General features: G+C 43.5%; 1 protein-coding gene and 1 long non-coding RNA gene across 3 annotated transcripts; one reads left to right on the top strand and one right to left on the bottom strand.

The window, feature by feature from the left end:
- Positions 1 to 3,344: 3,344 nt before the first annotated feature.
- adgra1a (adhesion G protein-coupled receptor A1a) lies at positions 3,345 to 15,474 on the bottom strand. 2 transcript variants are annotated; one of them, XM_057033990.1, is made up of 6 exons: positions 15,319 to 15,474; positions 14,569 to 14,810; positions 9,168 to 9,291; positions 7,048 to 7,193; positions 6,819 to 6,914; positions 3,345 to 6,711 (listed from the first exon to the last, which is right to left on the bottom strand). In XM_057033990.1, the coding sequence occupies exons 3-6, from the start codon at positions 9,288 to 9,290 to the stop codon at positions 5,205 to 5,207; spliced, it is 1,872 nt and encodes a 623-aa protein (XP_056889970.1). In that variant the 5' UTR covers position 9,291; positions 14,569 to 14,810; positions 15,319 to 15,474; the 3' UTR covers positions 3,345 to 5,204. The 2 variants fall into 2 exon arrangements, with proteins under 2 accessions (XP_056889970.1, XP_056889977.1); XM_057033997.1 differs by lacking the exons at positions 14,569 to 14,810; positions 15,319 to 15,474 and having other exon boundaries at positions 9,168 to 11,202.
- A 1,892-nt stretch (positions 15,475 to 17,366) lies between these two features.
- On the top strand, positions 17,367 to 20,287 carry LOC130528976 (uncharacterized). Its single transcript, XR_008951468.1, has 2 exons — positions 17,367 to 19,114; positions 19,223 to 20,287. It is a non-coding gene; the product is annotated as an uncharacterized LOC130528976 (long non-coding RNA).
- The last annotated feature ends 862 nt before the right edge of the window (positions 20,288 to 21,149 follow it).

Consider the following 21,149-nt stretch of genomic DNA (forward strand, 5'->3'; position numbering starts at 1 on the left):
CTCCCCAGCTACTTCTTCCAGCTCATCCGGAGGGATCCCCAGGCGTTCCCAGACCAGTCGAGAGACATAGTCTCTCGAACGTGTCCTGGGTCTTCCCGGGGGTCTCCTACCGGAGGGACATGCCCTGAACACCTCACCAGGAAGGCGTCCAGGGGGCATCCTAACTAGATGCCCAAGCCACCTCATCTGGCTCCTCTCAACGCGGAGGAGCAGCGGCTCTACTCCGAGCTCCTCCCGGATGGCAGAGCTTCACACCCTATCTCTAAGGGAGAGCCCAGCCACCCTACGGAGGAAGCTCATTTTGGCCGCTTGTACCCATGATCTTGTTCTTTCGGTCTTACCCAAAGCTTACCCACCATAGGTGAGGGTGGGAGGAACGAAGATCGACCGGTAAATCGAGAGTGCTCTCTTCTGGTGCAGAGTCCGCATTACTGCGGACGCCGCACCGATCGGCCTGTCAGTCTCCTGTTCCATTCTTCCCTCACTCGTGAACAAGACCCCAAGGTATTTTAACTCCTCCACTTGGGGCAGGATCTCCTCCTTGACCTGGAGAAGGCACTCCACCTTTTTCTGGTTGAGAACCATGGCCTCAGATTTGGAGGTGCTGATTTTCATCCCAGCCGCTTCGCATGCGGCGGCGAACCGATCCAGTGATAGGTCGAGGTCACGGGCCGATGATGCCAACAGGACCACATCATCTGCAAAAAGCAGAGACCCAATCCTGAGGTCACCAAACCGGACCCCCTCAACACCATGACTGCACCTAGAAATTCTGTCCATAAAAATTATGAACAGAATCGGTGACAAAGGGCAGCCCTGGCGGAGACCAACCCTCACTGGAAATGAGTTCGACTTACTGCCAGCAATGCGGACCAAACTCTGACACCGATTGTACAGGGAGCGGACGGCCTGTATCACCCGACACCCCATACTCTCAGAGGACCCCCACAGGACCCCCGAGGGACACGGTCGAATGCCTTCTCCAAGTCCACAAAACACATGTGGACTGGTTGGGCAAACTCCCATGCACCCTCGAAGACCCTGCTGAGGGTGTAGGGAGCTGTTCCACACCCAGGACGAAAACCACATTGCTCCTCCTGAATCCAAGGTTCTATCCGGCGGACCCTCCTCTCCAGTATCCCTGAATAGACCTTACCAGGGAGGCTGAGGAGTGTGATCCCCCTATAGTTGGAACACACCCTCCAGTCCCCCTTCTTAAAAAGAGGGACTACCAGCCCGGTCTGCCAATCCAGCGGCACCGCCCCCGATGTCCACGCGATGTTGCAGAGTCGAGTCAACCACGACAGCCCTACAACATCCAGAGCCTTAAGGAACTCTGGGCGGATCTCATCCATCCCCAGAGTCTTGCCACTGAGGAGTTTTTTGACTACCTCGGCAACTTCAACGCCGGAGATATGAGAGCCTATCCCCAGGTCCCCAGGCCCTACTTCCTCACTGGAAGGCGTGCATGTTGGTGGGATTGAGGAGGTCCTCGAAGTATTCCTTCCACCGATCCACAACATCCCGAGTTGAGGTCAGCAGCACACCATCACCACTATACACAGCGCTGACAGTGCACTGCTTCCCCCACCTCAGACGCCTGATGGTGATCCAGAACCTTTTCGAGGCCGTCTGAAAGTCGTTCTCCATGGCCTCGCCGAACTCTTCCCACGCCCGGGTCTTTGCCTCGGCAACAGCCGTAGCTGCGCTCCGCTTGGCCTGCCGGTACCTATCTGCTGCTTCAGGAGTCCCACAGGCCAGTAAGGCCCGATACGACTCCTCCTTCAGCCTGTCGGCATCCCTCGGGCAAAATCAATACCACAATTAATATTCAGGTTAGCAAAACAAAACTAAAGGAAAGACAGGAATCTATGCATGAACAGTGTCTTTACTAACTTGACTTGGTGTGATTCCTACACAAGAAATCCTATGTGCCTGCATGGTCTGGATTATGTTAATAAGTATTTTAGGGGTGTATTGGTGGATATAAGTCTAGAATAAGTATTTTGTAGTTTTTTTTTATTCAATCTACGCATGTGCTGGCAATAGTAATCGTTTTTTGGTCTCACAGCTCATAACCGCCGACCGTGTCTTCATTGAATACGGGCAAATAACCTTACATCTGTACGAGGGCCCTTCATCCTCTCTGAGAAGCAGTCGAAGGAGGATGGCACCTGTTCTTTTGTGTTACATTATGCAAGATTGCTGAGAGGCTCGTGTGGAAGCTCCTGCAGATTCGTGGTATTGGCACTTCTCTCCACTGCAGGTTTGTTTTGTTTTCATTTTTATACTATTTTATTAAATTCCCTTAAGCACACCTTCCCCCCACATTAATGTGTAATGTTTAATTTCTTCTTCTCCACTGGGGCTTTGGTAGTTTCCACTACAGTCTTCTTGTTCTTACCGCATTGAAAATTAATTCTTTAGGATGAAATCTCACATTGGATTTAAAGCTCTCAATAGAGTCTGATTGTCCTATTAAAGGAGAGTCTAAAGGTCCTTCCAAAGGCCAAAGGCTACTGGGTGTGCACACTTAGGTGCCCACATGATCTTTGTTTGTTTTCAATTGATGACAATGTCATAGCTCACCTCCATACATACATCCTTCCATTTTCTACAGCATGTCCAGATATGGTTGTTAGGGGCAGGAGCCTTAGCAGAGAAGCAATATTTTCCTCACCCTGACCACTTTGCTCTCCAGGGGGATCCCAAGTTGCCCCTAGGTCAGCCAGGAGACATAGTCGCTGTGGCGGTGCCTGGGTCTGCCACGGGACCTCCTTCCAGTGTGACATGCCTGGAAAAACTCACCAAGAATGTGTCCAGGAGGCATCCTAATCAGAGGCCAGATCCACCTCATCTGGCCCCTCTCAATACAGAGGAGCAGCGGCTCTGATCTGAGCCCCTCACAGATGACCAAACTTCTCATCATATCTATGAGGGAGAGCACAGACATCTGATAGAGGAAACTTATTTCAGATGCTTATATCGTTGACCTGGTTCTTAAGGTTCCTACCTACAGCTCACGACCATAGGTGAGGGTCAGAATGTAGATTGACTGATACAACAAGAATCCCTTCGACTTTCAGCTCAGCTCCTTCTTTACCACAACATACTGATTCAAAGGTGGGGTTACCACTCCATTCATCTCTTGCTCCATCCTTCTCTCACACGTAGAACAAGATCCCATGATACTAAAACCCAGGATCTCATTCCCGAGTGCCTGCCACCCTTTTCCGGCTCAGGCCCTTGCTCTCAGATTTGGAGGTGAGGATTCTTATCCCATTGTGATTTCTCGTAGATCTTTAAGGTTCGTATGACTTATATTCTCAGAAAACAGGCTTGAAGAAAGTTACACTTAGGTTTTATTTTTGGTACTGTCACAGGGTGTTTACTGTATGTAAACACTCCCTTATTCTTACAAGTTGTCACATGATTTGAAAGTGAAACCAAACAATACAACAAAATGACTCCATGATCACACAACATTTTACAGATAACCTGAGCCACCAGCCTGGGTAGGCTCTTAAAGCTGTTGTAACTGTGGGACATTACATCACTGCAACACCGAGTTGGTTTTTTTAGTGATCACTCCTACATCAAACAGGGCTATGTTATATTCATATATCAAAAAATTCATATTTGTGTTTATCGTACAGCAGAGTAATACAGGAGAGTGAGACAGGTCATCACCTCACATACGTCTGATAGACTGGACACATAAAACTCAGGGGCACCAAAACATTTTCACTTATGTGCACTTCCTGTTTACTTCTTCACACTCTACTTTATACACTGCAGTAATATCATGCTGTTTCTTTTCATACGTACACTAATGGATATATTTCCCCCATATGCTTATCCTTAATTCTCTTCCCTTTTTTTACCTGTTGTTTCATTCTTTAACACTGAAATTGTCCCCATTGTGGGACAAAAAAGGGATTATGTTGTCTTAATTATATTATCATATAGTTTAAACACAGGTATAATAATTAGATACATTTGAAATTATCAAGTTGTGTAAAGAGCGAATTGGTACTGAAAAAATTCTCTTTAGGATATAACTTGATTAATGTTGTTTTTATAATTACTTAGACTCAATTGGGGAGCATCTGGAAAATTTCAGAGGTTTCATCATTTTATATTTATCACGCAAATAAAAATTCTGCAATAATGATCAAAACATTTAAAAGAGTCACAATACATCTGTACCATTTCATGCATAGACACACATACACACTCGTGCTCACATTGTACTCATAATTTTTGGTGAATTAATTTTTATATTACGGTAGTACAATATGAATATGTAAAGGTAATAAATTCAGTGTATTCAGAGCAATCACATAATTAGCCACCATATGCTCAAAACATAAAAGGTGAATATAGAAAAATTAGCTTCATGAACAACAACATATCTGAGTTTATAGTAAATTTGTGAATAAACGTGTTGAATGAACAGAAACCTGATTGTGATAGTCAGTTTCTGCATTTCCATTCAAAATAACGTCAAATTTTTGTTGACATTTGATATGAAATATTATGTGTGACAAGCAGCAAGCAAGCAGGCTCTCGACTCACTGCTGAACTCACCAGAACAAGGCCACAGCATTTGTTTTGGGGGGTTTTCCAGCATGGTCAATTTCAGCACTGTAGCTCTAAATGGAATTTGAACTGTGCACTGACAATTGCGGGTAGTGGTAGTGTTTAAGGGAGTCTAATTTAGTTAGAATTAGTAAAAAAAAAGAAGGACAATAAAACCATTTTTGCATTCAATCAAGTATTTTGACCATAAATAACATTTGCATTTACCTGATTCATCACTTTTATTTAGCCAACTACAGCAGTTATATACATTATTTTTCTCCTCCAAACTTTTTTGTCCATTTGCTGTTCAACAGTAACAGTTACTATGACCCACTGTTTTATTCTTTAATTGACTTTTTGAAATTTGAACTTTTATTCAGTGTACCTGTCCCTCACACAGATCTCTATTTCATCCCTATCTTACAATGACTCTGCTCATCTTTTGCTCCATCTGATACTCTTTGTGTCTTTGGGATGTCTGCTGCAGCATCGTTTTCGTGCAACCTGCTGAAAGGAATCTAAAATATGATTTCTGCGACGATGATTCGCTGGACACTTGTGTCAGTGCAAAGCTGTGAGATCACACTCACAGAGCTGCTGCTATTTTGGCAACAAGTAATCTATACTGTGGTTTCATTCTTCCAGAGACCCGTTTGTATGTTACCTGGGGCATCTGATCCTAAAAGGCCATCTTCCTGTAGACTTCTGTTTCGACCAAGGGTATTCCTCCCACTGATACGGGCATGCTGCCGAGGCAAAGTATTTCTTGGGAAACCTTGACGCTGGATACCTAGAGTATCCTTTTCTACATCTGTGTTCTCTGGCATCCAGTTTAATGTCTCTTGACCCTCCTGATTCTGTAAAGTGAAAACATTGGATTTTTCATAGCAATTTCTTGCGCCAGAAGGATCCGCTGAAGTGTACATGTACCACTGACAGTCTCGAGCGTCATGAGAAGGATAAAGGAGGGTGTGGCACGAGGTCATGTTGTCATGCATGCTTGGAGTACTACCATGGCAGGAAGTCATTGAATCCAGCATATTATGACAAAAAGTCTGAAAACCGCTGCAGGGCGCTAGCTCCTTGTCCAAGTGTGAGCTGAGACAGGGCAGCTTATTTTCTGGTTGGGGGTTGCTGGAAGCCAGAGGGGAAACTTCAGGATAAGGCCCTGCATGAGGGCTGTCTAGCTGGGAACTGTGCACACTATCATCCAGGGTGGGTGAAGGCAAGTGCGAACAGTAGCTCTGAAGACATGGTCGAGGGTGGGTGAAGGACGCTAACTTAGCTCTGTTTGTAAAACAGGTTTGTAGTGAGAGGGATGGACAGTGAAGCTCTTCAGAAAGTGACTCTGGAAGCGGTGATTGCATTGACTCGGTGAAAGGGGAAAGCGGGGTTTCGTTAATTGCACCCATCATGGCCATACAGCATGGAACTGCTTGATTAGTGGTGGGGCTGTGGGAAGATGGTGACATTTTATGGTGAGAACTCTGCACAAGATGGGCAGAAGGCAGTGGCTGGTTGCCAGAATATGAGGAGCTGAGGTGGCATTGTGGCTGATGGAGCTCCTGAACATGACTCGGTCTCTCCTCATTGGTATCTCTCATAATATTGGATTTGGATTTAGATGAGCAACAAGTCCACCAGTGGTGCCAAACATCATCCCGTTTGGCACAGTGCTGAATGAGAAGAAAGAGTCCCAGAGTCACACAAAACGCTCCATACAGGCAGCTGAATATCATATCCAGGAAGTGCCCCATAGATACAGCCATTGCACCTAATGCCCAGGTAACAAGGAAGAGGAAGAGAGTGAACGCTGTGGCCCGGAGTTGAGATTTAAATGAGTGCTCATTTGCCAAAACTGACACACCAGATGCAAATGGTGTAGGATCCACGGAAGGTGTAGAATCACTGGCCTGTCCAGAAGTCCCCGCAGGGTTGAAGCTAGGATTTGACTTACAAGATGATAAATGCTGCTGCTTCTTACTCAGAAAGCGTATCTCATACTTCCTGTCTGGGTGACGTTTTAGCTGAATGTAGGTACACAGCAAGTATAACGACATGACCAGAACCAGAAGACAAGCAGGGGCGTAGAAAACCCCGAGGCTTGGTCTCCACGCTATCCAGCAACTACAAAAACAAAAAAAACCCCACAGAGAACAAAATGTATTTTCTCTATTTGATGAATTGACATGACATTTTGACAGCATTGATGCGCAAGACTAATGAATACTTACTACAAAGCATCATCCTTGCTGCCATAATTCTCCAGGCCAAATGCTGCAGTTATTCCAACAATTATGAGTGGAATTCCATCGCTTACAAGATAAAATCTGTGGGGAAAATCAAGGTGAATTAAGTAAATTCATAGAAGCCACTAAAATGTAATGTAAATGTAAAATATTATACAAGATTTCCTCCTGCTTGAAATATTAACTTCCAGAAAGAACAAAAAACACTATTTACCTGAGAATGGTTGATTTGGATTGAGTAACTTCATTCCTGTCCAGAGCCTTGAGTGGATCATTGCAAACATCTTTGCAGATATTTCTAGCCATAAATGTGAGTGACAGCATGGAGGATAATGATGCATAATGCAGTATGCTGCCAAACTGAAACAGATAAAAACCAAGCCAAACATGTATAGGTAATATGATATGGGCATGAAACATGAGACATAAAACAAATATATTCACACAAATGTAGCAAAACCCTGTATTTGTACGATCAAGTATAACAGTATAAAATCATAGATTTAAAAAATCGACATTGGTTTGTGCCTTTTACTGACAAGGATTCACCTTTTTGAAATCAGAATGTTTTGCTACTTAAAGGTGCTCACACAGTCCATCCATTGGTGCATCAGTGGGTCATTTGGAAAGTTTGGATGTACGTGAAAGGAGTGTTTCCTACAATAGCCTGACAATCTTGTTGACCATTTGTGGAGGAACTTGCTTTGGCTGCAGATGATGCTTTATATGTATAAAGGCAATGCATCTGATTAGTTTTAGGGACAGCTGGGAAGGTAAATAGTACTTTTCAGATACCCCACATAATAAGGTTCATCATGGAGTTTTGCATTGTTATGTACTTGGACCAATCCTTTTCATCTTTTGCATGCTACCCTTGGAAGACATTATTTACCGTACTTAAAAAAAATTATACTATAGTAACTATTCCACCTTATCATTACTTTGGCATCCATTTTTTCCCTAAAACCTGCTCAGCTCATTTATACAAGATCAAGAACAGTAGAATAATGGCTTAGAATATTGATTCTTAACCTTGGAGGTACTGAACTCCACCAGTTTCATATGCGCATTCACTGATCCCTCCTTTATTGCAAAATAAAATATAATTTCCTTTTTTCAAATTCAAGACATAGGTATGTTTTACTGGTGCACAAAATGAACCATGCATTGACATCACTGTGTTCAAAGACCAAAGCCAGCAAAACATGAGAAGCAACTTGGAACGATACTGTGCCGCTCAGTTTGTTGATGGGTACAAAGCCGAGAACAGGCAGAGTGGCCTTTTCATCGAATCTGGCTGTCTTCACCTTGAATTCAGCAAGCATTGTGTTCTTCTATTCCCCATCTATACATGCAGTTTACGGAAGTGTTCCTTTTGTTTTGCTAGACTAGAATTGCTGAACTTGGCATTGCAAATCATGGAGTCAGGACTCCCATCATGTTCCATTATAATGTGAATAAATATTTGTTTGTCTGCTTTCTTTCTTTGCTCGACATAGTATGAAGGGATTAAAATATTCAGAAAGAAATCACTCAACGTACCATCACAACAGTCACAAGTCAACTATTTAGAGACTAATCAAATCTCTACCTTGTAATTTCAATGTTATTGAGTATTATATGGATGTGCCAATAGTTAGCTGCCCACTCACTGATCAAAATCTCTGCAGCACCAATGCTTACAGGAAAACACAGTGCACAAACAATCAATAAGTAAATAATCACAGATCCCAGAGCTCAATAAATTGAATGTTCCAGTTGAAAACAGTGTATATCATTGATAAAAAATAATGGGAATCAAACTCACATTTAAAGGGGACAGTTTTCTTTGTTTCAATCAGAACCAACCACCGTGACACCCTCTCCTGTCATCAGCTCAATTTCACACATTAATTTCCCCAATATTTAAATCCCACTATGTGGCAGGTTGAGTTCCATGCTTGACTTTCTAGCGATATTCTGCCTGCTTCCTGCTTGGTTCTTGTCTCTTTTCTGTATTAGTACGAGTTGGATTATTACCCAGGGGAATTGTTCTGTGGATTCTTTCCCATTTTGGATTTGCCTTTTTCTGCATCTATCCATCTTTCTGGAAACTGTTGTATAATGAAGTTTTTCGTCAATCACACCTAAGTTATGTATGCTGCTTTTGGGTCCTGTCTCTAACTGTGGGTTATTTGGCTTAATTTCCTCTATTAATATTACTGTAGGCTGATTTGGCAAGTGAAGTGACTTCATGGGCCACATTGTTTCTTGACTAAATAGTTAGTTACAGTATTCTTTAAGCTGTCCAGAAAAAATTGTAAGTGCTAAAGAAATGGGAAAATGCCAGCTTACAATTTGACACAAAAAAGGCATGTTGATCTGATTGATGCCTCCAGCAAACACTCCAAATGTTAGCCCAGTGTGGAAGAAGAAGTTGATAAGTGTGTGCCACCCAGTACTGTTGATGCGGATCATCCTGCAAAGAACAAACAGAAAATAACATTCTTATTCGCCAGTAATTGTGATCATTTTGATGCTTGCACAAAATTTATGCGTTGAGCTATACAGGCAGCCATTAGAATCATAAGGTCATACAAGCTGCTGATGCAGGAGCTGGTGATTGTGTCCCACCATCATCTCCAAAGTTCACTCAAATTGATTCTAAAGGTTAGGAGAGAGAGGGGAAAAGATGAAGTTCCTTGTGGAGAATCTTTGGAATCGGGATCACCATTGTATTTTTATTGCTGTGGAAGTGAATTGATTTTACATTACTAGGAATTTGCTTTGGTGATTGCAATGAAGCTGAGATGTTCCAAAAGACCATAATTATCTCCACTGACTTCTGGGCGTTCAGCTCCAGGTTGTTGTGGCAGACGTTGGTGCCAAAGGTCTGTAGTCATTAAGTCCCGTGTTCTTTATCTTCTTGATCTTTTAGACTTCTTTATCTGCTAGAGTCAGACTGAGACTATGCTGGAGGATTTGGAGCAGGCTGCCACATGTTGATTACAATGTCCGTGAACTCTGACCGCACAGAGTGCGCTCAGGGAGGAGGGGAACATACCGTCTCGTTCCCTTGTGGGGGTTGTTTACATCTTCCAGCAGAACTGAGAAGACTGTAGTTGCGTAGGAGGAGGAGGACGGGTACAACATGGACTTTGATGAGTCTTCTGGGGTGTCGGGGGTATGAATGTTCATGTTGATGGTATGTAGGTGGGGGTGTCAGGGCTGCCTGATGACTCATTAAAACGGCAGTTTAATTCATTCAGACCGTTCGGATTGTCGCAGGTCATCAATGAGTGGAGTGGTGGTGCTTTAGGCTAGTTGGTGATTTTCCTGAACCCCACATAGTCACCAGCTGTTAGCACATTTAATTTGGTCAATGAGGATTCACAAAGAATCATAAGTGGTAATATTGAAAAAAGGTTTAACACACATGCACTTAATACAATCAGATACATTAGACTCAATGTAAATGGTGTTAATTGTGTAGTTAAATTCTTCATTTTAGCTTTATTGGAACAACACCAAGCATTAAGTATAATATCCAAATTCTAAATCAATGTAGTAGTCGACTGTGAAACTAAAGCTGGACTGATTTGAATGGTTGCTCACACTTCAGGCAGATCATCAAAACAAATTCAGAATCCAAATCAGAAAAATGTTATAATGCTGCAGTCTGGTGGTGACCACTTGAATACTTGGAGAAGAGCATGTGACCAGTTGGGCCAAGTGCACGCTGCTTGTATTAAGTGCTCAGGTGCTAAAATTCTTAGAATATTCTTAGAATACCACCACGGTTCCTGTCCTGTAGGGTGATGGACTGATACCAGCAGCATATAGAGCACATTTGCTTGCTGTTAGAAAAATATTACAGCTGCCTGAGTAGGTACATGATCTTTTGGGACTTCCTCAGAATTCCAGTGTAGGAGGAGAACCTTGGCTGATTGGCAGGACTGATACCCAGGTATTAGTACTCTTTCCCATCTGGCGAAGTGTGGGCGATGGTGGTGACAGCTGCCACCTGTTCCTGGGGAAGCTCACCAACATGCTTTTGGTTTTACTGATGTTCAACTCCAGACAGGAAGTGTCACTCTCCTCTACAGAAAGCTGCAGAGCAGGACAGTGGTGGAGGGACAGAACAGAACTGTGTCATCAGCAAACTTCTGATGGCACTAGTGTTATTGTCATCGCCATGTTTGAGCCAGGTCCCCGTAGATGCCAGGATAGAAGCACCTCTGCATTCATGTAGATGGTTCACTTTAGCCCAGAGTTTGTCTGTTTTGTTCCGAAGTGAGCTCATATTGGTAAGGAAGACTTTGTGTTTACATGTTTTACATTGCCGTCTCACTCTGACATGGCCCTTCTTCTTGCCAGAGAAGAAATGGTGTAAGATTTTTTTCTTATTAATGCAAATTACCACCAACAACCACTAACAACAGCATTCAGTAAATCAGCCCAGCATATAACGCTGGGATTCCAATGTTAATTTAGAGCTGAAGAAGCCCATTCGATAAGAGTTGTAACATCTTAAAAACTAACAGAATGAGATGCATCCAGATGAATTATCTTAAACCAAGCTAATGACCAGTTCTATTTGTCAGTTCCAGAAGAATCCTGTTACTACTGAACTGAAAAGCAATACCAAGATTCCTGAACCCCACTATCCACATATTAATTGATTTGAGTTGTGTCCATGATTATGGAGATGTATACATGAAAAGTAGGTTTTCAATATTGGGCTCATAAGTTCTCCAAACACCAAAATGTCTGCACGTCTTGACCAGTTTAGTTTCAAGCCCATTAGTAGTTAAGACTTTAAGACCGAATGACAGCCACTTACCATTTGAAAATGGCATGACTTAAGTTGGGCTAACAGAGACAAGTTTTAACTATGTTAAGCCATACAGACCAGCATTAGACAGCAGATGGGAAGGACAATATCATTAGTGGTGGTCAATAGTTTCATTGGCACAAAGATCAAAACTAGCATCTGACACACCTAACAGTATGCTTTAATACATCAAGTGTTTCATTATGAGGCGATGGACTGTGTCAATGGCAACACAACACATTTATCATCAAATTTATCATCAAAAAGAGGGCCTTCACTGCTGGGGACCCGGCTGAGCTCAGGAGTGTACAGAAGGAACTGAAACGCAGTCTGAAGGAGAGCAAGGACGCCTACAGGAAGAAGCTGGAGAGCAGACTGGACAGGAACCAGACCAGGGATGTTTGGAGTGGGATGAGGACGATCACTGGCTTCCAGAAGAAAGGAATACGCTCAGCTGATGGGAACGTGGACCAAGCCAATGAGTTGAACCAGTTTTTCAACAGGTTTGACTCTAGCTCCCCCTCCCCCAGCTGTCCCAATATTCCTCTGGATAACAATGGGTCCCCTTCACACCTCCCAGAGCCCCTAACACCTCTGCCAACTTCTTCCCCCTCCCCCCTCCTGACACCCTACATGGATCCCAGCATGTCACCCATCCCCCCGACAGGACTATCCTTCACGTCTGGCCAGGTGAGGAGAGAGCTGGAGAGGCTCAACCAGAGAAAGGCTGCCGGACCGGACGGCATCAGCCCACGAGTGCTGAGGAACTGCTCCAGGCAGCTGTGTGGGATACTGCAGCACCTGTTCAACCAGAGCCTTCATCTTCAGAGGATCCCAGTGCTTTGGAAGACATCCTGCCTGGTCCCGGTGCCAAAGAAGACCCATCCTGTGGCACCGAGTGACTACAGGCCAATAGCACTGACCTCCCACATTATGAAGGTCATGGAGCGGCTGGTGCTGTCACACCTCAGACCTCTGGTGAGCCCCTTTCAGGACCCTCTGCAGTTTGCCTATCAGCCCAAGGTGGGGGTTGATGACGCAGTGATATACCTGCTGCAGAGGGCTTACTCCTCCTTGGACAGACCAAACACCACAGTGCGGGTCATGTTCTTCGACTTCTCTTCTGCCTTCAATACCATCCAGCCAAGACTGCTGAGGGCGAAGTTGGAGAAGATGCAGATGGATGCTCCCCTTGTTTCTTGGATCGAGGACTACCTGACAGGTCGGCCACAGTTTGTGAGACTGCGGAGCTGTGTGTCCGACCCCCTGATGAGCAACACAGGAGCTCCTCAAGGAACTGTGCTCTCCCCATTCCTGTTCACCACCTACACAGCCGACTTCCAGTACCACTCTGAGACATGTCATCTCCAGAAGTACTCGGATGACACAGTCATAGTCGGGTGTGTGGAGAATGGACAGGAGGATGAATACAGGGACCTTGTGGAGAGTTTTGTCAGGTGGAGCAGGGAGAACCTTCTGCAGCTCAACGTGACCAAGACGAAGGAGATGGTGGTGGATTTCAGAAAAAGCAAGTCCCCACCCTCCCCAGTCTGCATCAGTGGGAAGGACGTGGAAATAGTCCCATCTTACAGGTTCCTGGGTGTTCAGCTGGACAATAAACTGGAGTGGTCCACAAACACCGATGCTGTCTACAAGAAGGCCATGAGCAGACTCTATTTCCTCAGGAGACTCAGGTCCTTCAGTGTTTGCAGCAGGATGCTCCAGATGTTCTACCAGTCTGTTATGGCTAGCACCATCTTCTTTGCTGCAGTGTGCTGGGGTGCAGGCATTAAAGCAAAGGATGCCAACAGACTCAACAAACTCATCAAAAAGGCAGGGTCTGTTGTTGGCTGTAGACTTGATAACTTGGACGAGGTGGTGAGGGACAGGATGGTGTTGAAATTGCGGACAATCATGGACAGTCCCTCCCACCCCCTCCATAACACAGTGGACAAACTGAGGAGCAGCTTCAGCAACAGACTCCTGCAGCCTCGCTGCTCCAAGGAACGGTACAGGAAGTCATTCCTGCCGTCCGCCATTAAACTGTACAATTCACTCAAACCAACTCAACAATAATTGTGTAATGTTTATGTTGTAATTTTATTTCTAATTTATTCTATATTTATGTATATATGCTTATAATGCTTATAATATGTATATATTATATTATGTATATATTATATATATGCTTATAATATATGCTGTATATATGCTTATAACATTCTAATCTATCTGTATTTATTTTTTTCTGTCTCTTTACTCTGCATTCGCTGCTACTATAATTCAATTTCCCCACGGGGATGAATAAAGTCCATCTTAATCTTAATCTTAATCTTAAATTTCTTCTCTTTGGAGAAGTGGAGGACAATGCAGACCTCCACTCCTTCCAGCAACAAACCAAACATTCACACCGTTTTAGGAGACCTGGTGATTCACCACCATGTGAGCCAGCAGACAAAGGAGAGACACCTCAACTTAAACTAGGTGAACGACCCTGCCAACGACTCTCAGGTGACCACCCAGATCAATAGCATGCTAAATGGTCCACAAGGGCTATATTTTCAAGCTCGGTCCCCAGCGAGTTCAGAACTGAAGAAGCCTTCTGGATAGAAGGCGAAACATCTTCAAAGAGAAGAAATACAGTCCAGTTGACAAAGAAAACTACCTTGGATAACTATGACCTGGATGATTGAAAATCTACACAGACATTTATCATCAAAGTTTTCGATTATATCCTCTACAACTCTACATTTCTGGGCCGTGGGAATTTGTCATATCAAAGAGTTATTTAAGATACTCGCAAACTTTTCCAGATGTTAAGCTAACACACATAACACATTGCTAGTTTTACAGAAGAGAATCTCCTTTACCATATATCCACATTTAACACTGAGCCTTGATGCAGAAAAATGGTGGCCTTACCATTATGTTTACTGAGAAGCTCTGTTGCACCCTCTCCATACTCTACCCCATCACCTGTGGCTCCATTAGAGGGTGATGACAGAACTGGGTTGTTCCTCCAGCTCACTGGCTGCCACAGTGGATATTCCACAGAAGATGGGCCAACTTCACAGCCTTTGTCCAGTTGGGTGTTTACATGAGCAGTGTCAACAGCCAGCCCAAGCATGACCGTCCTGATTCCATCTAAGTTTGAAGAGCAGGTGCTGGACACAAGGACATAACCAAACTTTATCTATGTCCTTATCTAAGATTGCTTGTGGCAGAAGAGGAGAGAGTCACAATTAAAGACTTTTGGTTTAACCCTTGGTTTAGCTCTCATAACACCTGTGTCACATTTTTAGTTGTCCTATTGCACCTTAAAGAAATCTACTATAATTACAATGTCCAGATTATCAATAGATAATTACTCATTAGTTCATGTGATCATACGATCACATTTTTTCCAAATGCCACAATGTATTTTCAATGGTGTGGGTCACCTTTCATAGAATACTGATGTTTTATTCTTTCTTTTTTTCAGCTGCTCTGTATGCCTGATGAGCTGGCAGCCATCTTTATTTACAAGTAGTAACAAAGCTAACACCTGAACCTAACATCCAGTGGCAATGAAACCATGCATAACAAAGAAAATGGCATATGGGGCTACTACTGCTATTAGGAAAAACAATAATCATCATAATAATAATCGGAACCATTATCCTAATAACTTACCTGTTTTTGAAGCTGCTGCTGCTGCTGCTGTGGATGATGCTTCTACTGCTGCTGCTGCTGCTGCTGTTGCCGCTGATTTCATTCGGGTCAGTGGAGATCGTGGCTATGCTCCATTTCTTTTTATAGTGCAGCACGTGATGTAGTGTTTGAAGGCGGGGACATTCGCTTTGACAGGGACATTTGTTAAATTAAACATGGTGAAGGAGGCTTTACTCTTAAAAAAATCTTCTTGCTGGGAAAATAATTCATTTGAATTAATTTTTAGCCCATTTTATGTTGTATTTTCTGCCTCTTAATGTCATCATCTCTTATTATTATATTATATGTCACCCATCCCCCCGACAGGACTATCCTTCACATCTGGCCAGGTGAGGAGAGAGCTGGAGAGGCTCAACCAGAGGAAGGCTGCCGGACCAGACGGCATCAGCCCACGAGTGCTGAGGAACTGCTCCAGGCAGCTGTGTGGAATACTGCAGCACCTGTTCAACCAGAGCCTTCATCTTCAGAGGATCCCAGTGCTTTGGAAGACATCCTGCCTGGTCCCGGTGCCAAAGAAGACCCATCCTGTGGCACCGAGTGATTACAGGCCAATAGCACTGACCTCCCACATTATGAAGGTCATGGAGCGGCTGGTGCTGTCACACCTCAGACCTCTGGTGAGCCCCTTTCAGGACCCTCTGCAGTTTGCCTATCAGCCCAAGGTGGGGGTTGATGATGCAGTGATATACCTGCTGCAGAGGGCTTACTCCTCCTTGGACAGACTAAACACCACAGTGCGGGTCATGTTCTTCGACTTCTCTTCTGCCTTCAATACCATCCAGCCAAGACTGCTGAGGGCGAAGTTGGAGAAGATGCAGATGGATGCTCCCCTTGTTTCTTGGATCGAGGACTACCTGACAGGTCGGCCACAGTTTGTGAGACTGCAGAGCTGTGTGTCCGACCCCCTGATGAGCAACACAGGAGCTCCTCAAGGAACTGTGCTCTCCCCATTCCTGTTCACCACCTACACAGCCGACTTCCAGTACCACTCTGAGACATGTCATCTCCAGAAGTACTCGGATGACACAGTCATAGTCGGGTGTGTGGAGAATGGACAGGAGGACGAATACAGGGACCTTGTGGAGAGTTTTGTCAGGTGGAGCAGGGAGAACCTTCTGCAGCTCAACGTGACCAAGACGAAGGAGATGGTGGTGGATTTCAGAAAAAGCAAGTCCCCACCCTCCCCAGTCTGCATCAGTGGGAAAGAAGTGGAACTAGTCCCATCTTACAGGTTCCTGGGTGTCCAGCTGGACAATAAACTGGAGTGGTCCACAAACACCGATGCTGTTTACAAGAAGGCCATGAGCAGACTCTATTTCCTCAGGAGACTCAGGTCCTTCAGTGTTTGCAGCAGGATGCTCCACATGTTCTACCAGTCTGTCATGGCTAGCACCATCTTCTTTGCTGCGGTGTGCTGGGGTGCAGGCATTAAAGCAAAGGATGCCAACAGACTCAACAAACTCATCAAAAAGGCAGGGTCTGTTGTTGGCTGTAGACTTGATAACTTGGACGAGGTGGTGAGGGACAGGATGGTGTTGAAACTGCGGACAATCATGGACAGTCCCTCCCACCCCCTCCATAACACAGTGGACAAACTGAGGAGCAGCTTCAGCAACAGACTCCTGCAGCCTCGCTGCTCTAAGGAACGGTACAGGAAGTCATTCCTGCCGTCCGCCATTAAACTCTATAATTCACTCAAACCAACTCAACAATAATTGTGTAATGTTTATGCTGTAATTTTATATCTAATTTATTCTATATTTATGTATATATGCTTATAATGCTTATAATATGTATATATTATATTATGTATATATTATATATATGCTTATAATATATGCTGTATGTATATATGCTTATAACACTCTAATCTTATCTGTATTTTTTTTTTTTCTGTCTCTTTACTCTGCATACGCTGCTACTATAACTCAATTTCCCCACGGGGATGAATAAAGTCCATCTTAATCTTAATCTTAATATTATTGATTTGATTATATTTCTATTATCACATGTGCACTTTTAGCTGTTTACCTAAGCCCTGGCTATTTTAGAGCTCAATCAGGGGAGCTGGTAATTCAGTCAATTACAAACTACTGAAGAACTACAGCAATGACCTGCCCCCAGTAAAGCCAACCCTCCAGACAGCCTTAGTATCTTCGATGCCAGGTTTGATGGTCTGAAGAGGGACACATCTTGAAATGCCCCCTGTGACCCCATGGATGCTGCTTTTCATTTCACACATGCATACACACACACACACACACACACAGAGGTCCTGAAGGCTCAAAAGCAGGTGGGACAGTATGGTCTCCATCTCAGGGTTCTGAAGGCCTGCACTGGTGTCTATGGTGACTATCCCAGGCAACATTCCCCCGTACTTTCAAATCCTCCACCATCAAACCAGTCCCTAAAAGATCAGACAAATCCATACTGAGTGATTTCAGGACACTGACACTCATGCCAGACGTCATGTGGTGCCTCGACAAAATGATTCTCAGCGGAGGGGGAGGAACCCCGCAGAGACTGGACACCCTCTCATACAGGCCCTTAGAGGACTGATAGAGAGCATCCTCACCACAGGCGTCACTGTCTGGGAAGGTAACCCCCCACAGGCAGAGCAAAGCTCTCCAAAGAGTCATAAAGCCTGCAGAGAGGATCTGTCCATACACTTAATTTACAGGCAGCACTGCTGGAAAAGAGCAGACATTATCACCACAGACCCTTTGCACCCAGTTCACTCTCTGGTCTGACACAAAAACTTTATATATAATCAGTGACAGCAGAGCAAGCAGCAGTACAAACAGAACAAGGTTTTTCAACAGCATTTTTTCCTGCCACAGTTAGACTGATGGCAAAAGAAAATGCTGAATAATCACACATTGTCTCATGTTACCTGCAATGTCCAATTTTACCTCTAAAAATTCCTGTTTGCAACTGTGAAAAAAACTTTTACAGTAGCAGCAGTTATTTTTATTTTATTTACTTATTTATTATTCTCTCAGTTTATTTATACTCATTTACATAATATAATGCTACTTCCCTTTTTAAGTGTTTTAAACTGTCATCTCAAATGCTTAGCTTATCATCCCCTGTGATATTTGTTGTCTTAATTTACCACTGTTAAATTGTTAGATTGGGTTTCAAATTGTTGTGCTGTAACTGTTGTTAAGTTGTTATGTTATGTCTCCAGCAAAATCCCAATTTATTAAACATGATTTTTGCCTGGTGACATCACTGGAGGTATGTGTTTCTATGTGAACCTCTGCTGATGTCCCACCTCCAATGTGAGAGAAGAACTGTGCACCTCAAATTTCAGGCTCCTGGCTGTGTCACTCCATCCATTTTCCCCAACTCTTCTTCATTCTGGGCTACATCCATCCCAGAACAAAGCCTACCACAACAATCGACCACATCAGAACCACCCTGAAAAAGGTGGAGCAGCTATTTCCACACTCCTCTAGAATCCTCTAGGGGACTCCTGAAAGGCTTCCTGATTCCTGACAAGCTTCACCCAGTGCATCACATGTGTCACCCACCTTGGGAAGACACTGGACAGACGTTACGGCTCTGCCCTCAATGCCTACAGGTCAATCGGTCTTTACCCTCTGGGATCTGCTGATCACCATGCCATCCTGCCAAGAAGGTGACCAAGACCATCAAACAGTGGATCAAGGAGGACGTCACTGATCTCCAGGGCTGTCTGGAGTCTACGGACTGGAGCAAACTCCTCTCTCGGCCTGACCACTTCAATGAGCAGGTGAATGTGGTTTCCTCCTTTATTAACTTCTGTGAAATTAATATCATTTCATCAAAGTCTGTCACTATCTTGGCCAACAACAAACCCTCTTCTACCTAGGAGCTGAAGGAAATCCCCAACAAGGAGAAACATATCTTCTCTGGGTCTGAGATGGAGACAAAGGAGATCAACAAGAGCCATCAAGATCACCAAGGTAGAATACAAAAATAGAAGAGGAAAAAGTCAGTCAGGTGAACCCCCACATTGATCAGTTGAGTAGGACTGGATAGGTGTGGTTGGACAAGGAGAGAGTCACAGGTCTCATTGCTTTATATTTTATCTCCCCAGTTATTTGGTTTCTAATATTGTATTTCCATTGCATTCTTATGCTATGTTGGTTTATATTTGTAATTAGGCAGTGTTTAACCAGCTCAACTTTGTCTCCAGAAGGAGACTGTGGACCAGGAGAGGGCGATGACGTACAACAAACAACTAGTTTTTCCTGTCCTCCAGCTCAGATTCGTGATGCGGAGAAAATATATTTCCAAATAAACTAAAGCCAGGTTTGGGTTTGAAGTTAATTAATAAACTGGGGTAATAGATTGCCCCCACTCTACTCGTAATTTGATAGCTGATGATTGCTAACATATATTTCATTCAGCCAGGTTATAAAAGCATGTTTATGCACATTTGTCTTTCAGTTGATATGGAAAGTTTAGGATATCCAAGGTGATGTAGGAATTAATAGACTTTGGTGTTATTACTCCAGAATCAAATCATTCTTTATTTATATAGCATCTGTTACAATCAAGATTGTTTCTAGACACTTTACAGAATAGGTCACATAAGATATGCAGGTAGGTGCCAAAGAAGAGAGGACGTCATCCCCACACAAATGTGTTGTCACAGAGAAAGGTTCACTATTTGTGTATTAACAAATTTGTATTAACATATTTTTATAACTCCATCTTCTCTTACATAATTTCATATACCGGTAGATGGCCAATATTTCCTCTGGAACAAGTGACCGTCTGCATTATTGGTCGCAGATTGCCCTCACTTCATTTAATTTTGTGGCAATAGATGTTTAGGAAATGCAACTTCTGTCATTAGTCGCAGACAGACATGTACCGGTATAGTAGTATGAAGTCTGTTTGCTTCCCTTCTCTCAATAAACCCCTTTGTTGCCCTTTTTTATTGCTGGTTTCATAATTCGCGTGTTTTTTTTTAACCAGAAGCCTTTTGTTTGTTTGTTTGCCTGTTACTGTGATTTTATGAAACCTGGAGGATCAGTGGTGTTATTGATACTAGCCAAGGCAGAGTGGTCTCCAAGGCTGAGAGGGCGCTATGGAGAAAGGCTGCTTATCCTTGCCTCAGACTTCTTCTGCATTTATTTTCTTCTTTATAAGAAGCATGACTGGAGATACTGCCACTGTACGCACAGCAGTAGCTGAACTATAGAATTAGCATATCTACTGTTTTTTCTTATCTTAGTTGCTCGCTTCCATCTTTTATCCATTAGTAGTTTATTATACAATACAAGAAATCATTGGAATACACAGAATTGATGGTAAAGGCAAGACAGTGACAACAAAAGAGGTGCCCCTACTGTAGTCTTTTCCTTGATTTAGGCTAGGGGATCTTGTGCGGAGGACCTGTAAATGTATACCATCTTGGACTTCACTCGCAAATTCATTTTGGCTACAATGACCCAGCACAAAACAGTTAAAACTTCACAACGTACTCAACGTGATAAGGGAGTTAAGGACATTTTTAAAAAAATCCCAAAACCATGAATGTCCAAATTAAATCTACCACTAATGTGATTATGAATTACACATCACAGTAAAATAGTTACAACTTTTAACTTAAAATTACACACCTATTTTTAGAATATTCAAACTCTGTACAATTCATTGTCAACAGTTACATATGTATTTTCACACAAATTTATACTAAAATAAATCAGCACCTTGTTCAATGTGCATAGGTTCTTTTTTGTTGGTGGTAGTACAGTGTTGCAGATGTTTGACAGTACTGTGACTTGGAGCTGTGG

Source organism: Takifugu flavidus, chromosome 1 (genome assembly GCF_003711565.1).
Source record: "Takifugu flavidus isolate HTHZ2018 chromosome 1, ASM371156v2, whole genome shotgun sequence".
Lineage (NCBI taxonomy): Eukaryota > Metazoa > Chordata > Actinopteri > Tetraodontiformes > Tetraodontidae > Takifugu > Takifugu flavidus.

Excerpts from the sequence above, each read along its gene's own strand:
- adgra1a (XM_057033990.1), bottom strand. The coding sequence starts at position 9,290 with ATGATCCGCATCAACAGTACTGGGTGGCACACACTTATCAACTTCTTC. Across the intron at positions 6,915-7,047 it reads TCCAAATCAACCATTCTCAG|ATTTTATCTTGTAAGCGATG; the intron begins GTAAATAGTGTT and ends TTTTCCCCACAG. Across the intron at positions 6,712-6,818 it reads AGCAAGGATGATGCTTTGTA|TTGCTGGATAGCGTGGAGAC; the intron begins GTAAGTATTCAT and ends TTGTTTTTGTAG.